The sequence below is a fragment of the Priapulus caudatus genome, unplaced genomic scaffold, assembly GCF_000485595.1.
Source record: "Priapulus caudatus unplaced genomic scaffold, Priapulus_caudatus-5.0.1 Scaffold620, whole genome shotgun sequence".
NCBI lineage: Eukaryota > Metazoa > Priapulida > Priapulimorpha > Priapulimorphida > Priapulidae > Priapulus > Priapulus caudatus.
The window spans coordinates 105,245-114,081 of NW_014577681.1; the positions used below are offsets into that span (position 1 = coordinate 105,245).

The 8,837-nt window shown below is 40.2% G+C and overlaps 1 protein-coding gene across 4 annotated transcripts in view; it reads right to left on the reverse strand.

The window, feature by feature from the left end:
- LOC106812214 (CREB-regulated transcription coactivator 1-like) overlaps positions 1-8,184 on the reverse strand; it is a 40,291-nt gene extending 32,107 nt beyond the window's left edge. For all 4 annotated transcript variants that reach the window (XM_014816043.1, XM_014816042.1, XM_014816041.1 and 1 more), the window contains exons 1-3: positions 8,053-8,184; positions 5,788-5,892; positions 4,413-4,462 (exon numbers count right to left, since the gene is read on the reverse strand). In XM_014816043.1, coding sequence (XP_014671529.1) covers positions 4,413-4,462; positions 5,788-5,892; positions 8,053-8,097 — 200 coding nt within the window. In that variant the 5' untranslated portion in view covers positions 8,098-8,184. The remainder of the gene's footprint in view (positions 1-4,412; positions 4,463-5,787; positions 5,893-8,052) is intronic.
- Between the last annotated feature and the right edge of the window lie 653 nt (positions 8,185-8,837).

Genomic DNA, 8,837 nt, shown 5'->3' on the forward strand with positions numbered 1-8,837 from the left:
TGCCCTTACCCTACACCTACCCCACTCCCACCCTCTTCCCTGCCCTTACCCTACACCTACCCCACTCCCACCCTCTTCCCTGCCCTTACCCTACACGTACCCCACTCCCACTCTCGTTCCTGCCCTTACCCTACACCTACCCCACTCTCTTCCCTGCTCTTATACCCTACACCTTAGCCCCCGCACCTTGTCCCTGCCCTTACCCTACACCTACCACCACTCCCACCCTCTTCCCTGCCCTTACCCCACTCCCACCCTCGTCCCTGCCCTTACCCTACACCTACCCCCACTCCCACCCTCTTCCCTGCCCTTACCCTACACCTACCCCACTCCCACCCTCATCGCTGCCCTTATAATCTCCACACCTACCCCACCTCCAGCCTCGTCTCTGCCATTACAATCTCTAAACCTACCCCCCTTTCCACCCTTGTCCATGCCCTTACAATCTCAACACCTACCCCTACTCCTACCTATGCTCCTTCATCGATTATATTTGGGCAGTTTAGATCCATGTGGGTCATAGGCGATCTTTCTAGAATGAGATGCAGTATGAGAAAAGTTACCATCAAATTACACACATCATTGTCATAATACACACCACGCGAGAGAATTCGTAATTATGACCGTGTCACATTCGTTTCGCTTAATTTCTCTCTCCCTCTCTCTCCTTCCCTTCCCCTTTCTCTTCATCTAGCGGTCTTAGTCAAGTGCGCGGCCACACAGACGCGTGGAGGCACGCACTCACGCACGCACACAGACATGCACGCACACATTCATTAGCGGAGTCGCTACGGGGAGCCTGTAAACATGCACGTAGCATAGGAGCGGCTGTTTGTATATCTAAAACAAACTGGCGTCTACATGCGAGATATAAGGAGATGGGAATGTTGGGGAGACGAGTGAATGGCAGAACAGAGCGATGTAGGACGGCGGAAAGAAAAACGGAGTGATGCCGGTAGGGGAAGTGGAAAATAGAGAGATGCGCCACTCAAGGGAAATGTCAATTGTCTTCTGTAAACAGTTGTCTGTTCCACAGAAGTGATCAATAATACAGGTTTGACAGCACACAGCGGTTTGTTAAGCCCTGCTCAGGTCGCCCTACGATTTGACTATCGGCGACTACTTTATCGCCGATTAGCATCGTAGCAACACTCACGTCGACTTGAAGTGACGTTAACCCTGTACATCGGCCGATCAGGATCGGGTTTAAAAAGCGTTGCTGGGCAAGGAAACCGGTAGACGGGATTTCGCCGGCCCAGTATTTGTACTTAAGCACAACAAGTTTCTTTAGCACAAAAAACAGAGCAGCTTGACGCCGGACAGTCTACATTAAAACGCAAGTCACATGACCAACAAAACGGCGTCTTACCTACAGTAAACATCGCGGAGAACTTCGTAAATCCTAGCTCTAATTTTCTGAAAATTCGTTAATAACTTATGTGCAGAAAAATGAATTCTAAAAATTGGCCTGCTGCATATACGGAAAACCTTAATATATATTTGAGAAAGGGTCTGTGCAAATAATCTCTCCTTGTAAATGATGTGGCAGGCTGCATTTGTTAATCACGTCTCTTTGATAATCATGTGATCTCGACACGTAAACGGTGATGGCTGGCCACTTCAACGGATTGTCGCGACCGACTTCGGCCCATAAAAATAGAAACATGTTCTAATTCCTCCGATCGCAGTCGCCGAGCCGTATTTCGATCGTAAGGAGGAAACTCATGTCGTTAGTCACACGATGTTTTTATGCGGCGATCTGGCCGGTTTTTGACGTACAATCTTAAAATTTTGACGGCGACTAGGTCGTAAGGGCGACCTGAGTTAGCCTTAACATGAATGTGATTGTGGGGGACATTGTAGTCAGATTGATTGCCTTGCGAATTTCTTACCTGCTAATGCTACAGACGCATGGTAATAGACATGTGAAGTGTAACTTCAAGTGTTACATGTGCACCTGGTACACACATTAATTATTACCTGTGCACGTGGACGACAACATGATAGTTACTCAGCACCTATTAGAATAGACGTGCTGCTATTGGCTCTTGTCCTTCTTCTTCTGATAGGCCAAAACAAAATATAGGCTGTGGTTACAAGTTTCCCCGACCGACCATTTATTCCCAGCACACCACTAAAATTTTATGCCAATTTTCTTTAAGTCCAAAAAAAATTTAAAAATTAAATAAAAAATAAAAAAATGAATTTGGACAGTTCCTCCTTCAAAAGGGGCACAACGCACATCCTTCGGACATGGTTCGTAAATAAAATGTTTCAATAAAATAAAATGTTTTCCCTACCTACCTACCCTATTTTTTTTCGGCATGAAACGGTAACAACACCTATATTTTGTTTTGGCCTTAACTAATCATCGTAACTTTATTAATATTTTTCCATGATGACGAATGTGTATATCATTTATTTTCTTACACATAATGTTCTACTTACAATGCTGTTACCCTAGAGAGGGAGGATTTGTAGGTGTACCTTTACTGTAGGGCAATCTGTAGCTCTAGTACTATAGCCCGCGTACAGTTGCCGCTGCCAGTGGCAACTGTACGCGGGCTATAGTACTAGAGCTAGGCAATCTGTAGATGGAGCAGCAGGGGAAGCTTATCTCTCTACTAGAGAAATCTACGAATGGTTCTGCTCTTTTTTAAATTCGTTGTTTTACGTTCGTTTTTGAATATATTGCAATCCACGACACAGCTCTTTTAATAGTAAACAGCCTATACCCAGACTGCAACAACACATTGCAATAGGATTACATCAGTGCATGCGCGCGTGCACGCATGTGTGCGTGCGTGTAGGAGGCTTACATAAGATCACGCAAAACACAAATAAGCTGCTAGTTCATGCATTCAACATTACACATGCATGCAGTTCAATGTAACGAGAGCCTAACGTTGATGACACCAACACTGATGACTGTCACGTTCATATAGTCAGAGGGACTGTAAATGAAAAAGGAGAAAACTAAACATTAAATTCGACCAAATAATTATCAGATCAACACTGTGGATTGCAGTAGTTGAAAGTTTCTACTCTACTACATTAACGTGACTAAGAAGATAGGATGCGTTTTGGTATGAGGCTTGAAATAAATTGATAGTGGTCGCATAAATTCGCTATTAGATCAAACATTTACTTGGAAACACTACCACATACAACATGGTATAAACATAATTTTTTTAAAGAAAACCTATTTCATACAAAATTCTATATTTCTTACATCAAAGCGTAGCAAATTGTTGACACCTATGTCCTTGTTTAGCCTTTGTTTGGGCTGTGGATTGAGGATGGGTGGATTGGTGGTGCATGGATGTATTGGATCAGATTGAATGATCAATGGTTAAATTGATAGATACAACACCCATAGATTCAGATGCCTTCCCTTGCTCTCACTCTCACCCACTCTTGATGTTTCTTTCTCTCCTCTCCTCCTCTCTCTCTCTCTCTCTCTCTCACCCACTCTTGGTCTCTCTTTCTCTCCTCTCCTCCTCTCTCTCTCTCTCTCTCTCACCCACTCTCTTCCCCCCTCTCGCAATTAAGCTGAAGCCATATAGTTTTAAATGAATTGACAGCTATACTGTCAGGTCAGTTAAATTATAAAACTGATATCATTTACTTACATGATAATGATTCTGATAATGATAATGATAATGATAACAGATTAGTTACAAATAATTAAGCAGCGATTAGATCATTTCCACCAACATTCCTACGTTTAAGCAGGTTCGTTTGCATCGACTAGTTGGCCAAGCGCATGGTCGCACATGCATGAGTATATGGTAAACAAGTGAACACTAGTTTAACGGTACCTAGCATTTCACTTAGTGCATACATGAGCATACACAATCTATCACTGAGTGATCATTGTCAGTAACAGTGTGGAGACTAATATTATCAGGAGTGTATAGTGTAGAGGAGTATGACTCGCTCGAACAGAAGAAATTCAACATTTCCATTATTGAGTTTCATGTATTAATCATAGGTAAACAGGGGGTAGAAATTAACCCCACCACAAAAAAAATGAGGGAGTCCACAGCCAAATGAGAGAGTCCGTAGTCTGAAGTTCAAAATTCAATATATTAACTATAACGCATGTGCTAATCTTGAAGATTCATGCGGTTGCACGTCTGCAAAATTTTCTTTGGAGATTTGCTGAAAAAATACGGTAATTCCGCGAAGCCGTGCTCTGGAACGAACTAGTTAAAACTCGCGTTAATTTCGCACTCTGGGTAAACTAGGGCATGGAAATGTTGAATTTCTTGTTTCGAGGAGGGAGTCATACTCCTCGATATTATGACACTGCTGCTATTATAACACATGGAAAAAGTTACGACCATGGTTAACATTATATCTACAGTGTTTCTACGAACATGTACAGTCTCCTGGCTCTATCAACTTACCTTCGCCAACTAGTGTCTGGAGGTTGTAAATGGTAGGGAGACACGTCAAGCTAAAAACTTTAGTTAAGGCAGCAATTCATAGCATGTTCATCACTATTTACCTCCGCCAAGGGGTTGGCAGGAGGTTATGTTTTCACCGGCGTGAGTTTGTTTGGCGTGTGTTTGTTGGTTTGTGGGTTTGTTTGTGTACAGCCTAACTAAAAAGGTTATGGACGGATTGTCATAAAATTTTCAGGATAGGTCAGAAATGAGCTAACTTAGAATTGATGAGATTTTGGTGGTGATCCGGATCCAATTAATTAATAAATTAAGTATTAGTTAAATTTTGCAAGGATAGGTCAGAAATGGGGTATCGACTTGATTAGTGTTTGGTGCGGTGATCGGAATCAATTAATTATTTAATTAATTAATTAATTAATTAATTTTTTCACAGTGACAGAATTCAGCTGCCTTGGCAGAGGTCTGCGCTCTCTGAGTGCCAGTGGCGGATCCAAGAGGGGGTCATGGGGGTCATGCGACCCCCCCTCTGACCAGAAAGGGGGGGTCACCGCTAACTGTGACCCCCCATATCGAATATAATATATTATGTGGTGACTACAAATATGGTCTACTTTCACATTTAAAGCATAAGTTTTTCTTGGTTTCAGTAAACTTCCAACTTCCTTACAATATATTCAAAAGATGTATAGGCCTAGTGTCCATACAGAGTATCTATTTTGAAAACGTCTTGATATAAAGTGATTAAATCCTGCAAAAATAACCCTTATGTATGCACTAGAATTATCCTCAGCCGGTTTGGCTGCGCTCGCTGCGCTCGCTTGCCGAGCCACTACAACAGAAATATAATGACTTGTGACCCCCCTTCAGACATTCCTGGATCCGCCCCTGCTGAGTGCTCTAGTTACTAAATTATGTCTGACAATTCCAAAGGTATAAGATTTGAAAGCAACACGTTGCCTTTGTAAATAAACAAACAAGTTAAAATTATATAAGCCAACTTTCTCAGCTCAATGATTTAGCTATTCTAAGACTGAAATATCACATTCGTACATCACTTGTGCATAAACACCTAGATGCCTGCAGTGATACATTCCGCACAATTACCTATCGATTATGTTCACACACTTACTCACTAATTATTAATACAGACCCTTTCCCACTTGAATCTTAAGACTGTGCAGCTATATGTCAAATTAAATTAATTATTGATTTATTACCTTGTAGTGGCAAATACGAACTATAAGTACAACCTGAATGCACAGAATGAATTCATTACGATGTCATCACAGTAAAAGGATGCTCATTCGTTAAACTATCACAATTAACTACCAACGATTTAAAATCGATTATAGTTGACTTCTCTTTTAAAGGATACTCGTTTATCGAACGGACGATGTCGTACCATCTGGCGCCCTCTGTGAACTCGCTCCACCAATGCCTGTCGACTCTGCTGTGACTCGTCGAACAAATGCGATACATTCTAGCAAACGGAAAAATACTTTACATAGATTTGCATTTGATGAGGTTATACATGGTACGGGATTCAACGAGTTAATTAATTAGGATGCAAAACTTACTTTTACAACTACTTGCCTTGGAATGCAAGTGCAAAACAATATTAACTTGCTCTCACCAGATTCCAGTAGCTTGACAAAAAACTGCTACTTTGAGACATAATGAACAAGAGACATGTAAAATTAACATTTACCAGCGATTATTACAGGATAGCGACTATGTCTCAGGTATAGGCATCATTGTTTGCTCATAATCATACATTTGCCCTAGCTCTAACATCAACCAAAATAATAAAGTCATCTATCGATCTCATCTCATCTATCTAAGCACTATGGCACTCACTGTTTCTAGTCTCTATTAACATTTGGTCACATGAAGCAATTATTCATAATAATATAAGGCATCCAGAAGCTTCATATTAACAGATTTATGAACTGCTTGCCCCATATAATAAATTGATATATAACTTCTCTGATTATAATTTCAATACTTTCTGGATGATTCTTCTTTGCATTTTATATTTCAGAGCTGGGTTGGCATTTAATAGCATTAAAGTTTTTATAAGAACAAAAGTGTTGAGTGTTTTGCTGGTATGCTGTTATTTATTAGTTGATTACTTCTATACACTATGACTATGTATCACTAACTAGCATGCTAACAGGCCATAATAAAAATATTGTTTGTTTGCCCTCACCCGACCGACCCGCCAAAATGGGGCCCGACTCAAAATTTTGTTATTGATCTTTCCCATTCTTTTTTTCAACAAATTGTATCACTGTACATTATATAAATCTGTAGGCAATACATTATATGTACCAAGCAAAACAAACATTCATCATAAAAGGTATCTCCACACAAGCACACCCGAGCATGTAGACACCATGCTGAATTTGTAAAAAATTCCTCTCAAAAAAATAAAATAAAAAGCCTACCTACCTACCCAAACTTTTCAGCCTGGGTCGGGTGAGGGCAAACAGAGATTTTTTAATTGTGGCCTTACTTTTAGTTTTATTAATACCAGAATTAGAACTGCCAACAATATTTGGCTAAGCAGAAACAGTTTTTAGTCATGTTCAAAGGGAAAATGTAGGGATATTTATGCACATGACGCAACAGACGACAATTAATTGTCGACTGATTTCCAATAACAACTGAAATACAACTTGATTGTCTGATAATTATCATTCTCACAGCTATATAAATATTTTTGGTTTAAAAATAGGCATATTGTCCCAATTTTATTAATTCATTGATGTTCTAGTTACACCTTGCGTTTCTATAAATGCTACAGTACCTACTAATTAACGTGTGATGATTGATGAATTAAACACATCTATTTTTAACCAGTGCTAGTAAAAAAAAAACACCAAACAGAATCGGGAGAATACATATTCACAACTAGTTTCGCCTCAAAAACATTACCCGAGTTACTAATGTCAACCATGTTCGCTAGACTACGTATGAATAATCAACATCCTCGCGGTCGCGTGCGCATATCCCGCGGAACTGCGCGTCTCATCCGCGCGCAGCGCTTAGGATCAACAGCAAAGCTGTGCCACGCAATCTTGTATCATATCTCTCTGGACTACGTATGAATAATGCAGTTCCATGTTATCAAGGGTAGGTCAATTTTTGAACGTACGGTATTACTAATTTCCTGAGTCTTGACACTGTCAGTATTTGCTTGGAAATAAATAAAATCGCCAGACTGATACGTTATAGATAAGTGAGTGAGTGCTCCCACATGTGCGCAAGCGTCAACCATTTTTTTGGTGGCCACCTGACACCTCTTCTAACTACTAACTAGGCAAATCGCCTACTACTACGTACTACTACTACTAGTACTAGTACTAGTACTAGCACTAGTACTTGTTTACAGCGCGTTTGTGTAAGGTGTTTGGTAGACCGAATAATTCTGTCCCAGATAACCTTTTTTATATTTTGGTGAGGTTTATTGGCATCCAATAACGCATTACGTAATTGGCATCCAGTATAACGTATCCAAAATATAAAACGTTATCTGGGACAGAATTATTCGGTCTAGGTAGGTGTTTGGCAGAACAACATTTGAAATGCGATTGCGAGGAAAAAGTGCGTATCAACATAAGCATTCGCGCGGTCTTACCTGTATTTGAGTGTTAGTTTTCGTGATCCTAGATACATCTTTCATAATCTCATCAAAGGCAGCTGTAGCCTCAGCCTCCTTTTGTTGTTGTATTGCGATTTTCTCTACAAATTTCCGTGGGCTAGGACTGTTGGCCGCCATGATTGTTAATTTACCGCCAGAGTGCGCGACGTTCGACCATGGCCCTTTAACCGTATCGTGATCACTGATCTCTATAATATATTAATAAAATTATAGATCATTAATTATTATTATCATAATCATTATTATCATAAAAGTTATTATAGGGATCAGTGATCGTGATTCGTACCGTGCGTTCGTATCTTTTATCGTGATTCTGATTGATTCTATCATAGAAATAATAATAATAAAAAAATATTTTTATGCTTGAACCATGAAACAAGTTTGATGGCTAACTACACAGTTTAGCGTTGTGTGCAGTTTACTAGACTGGTACCCGTTTGCCACCTTCGCTCCGGCATATATCCTTCGCTACACTGACGCGTTTAGTACACGTTTAGTACGCGTTTATATAGTACGCGTTTAGCGAGGCATGAGTGTGATGAGTTAATTGAGCCTCGCCGGCTAACTCGTGAGATGTTAATTCACACGCCCCAACTCTAATATCTCGCGAACGATTAATTAAGTTACATTTCTAAAATTCTAGATACATACACATATATATATACACACACACACACACACACACACACACATATATATATATATATATGTGTTTATTGTGTGTGTGTGTGTGTGTGTGTGTGTGTGTGTGTGTGTGTGTG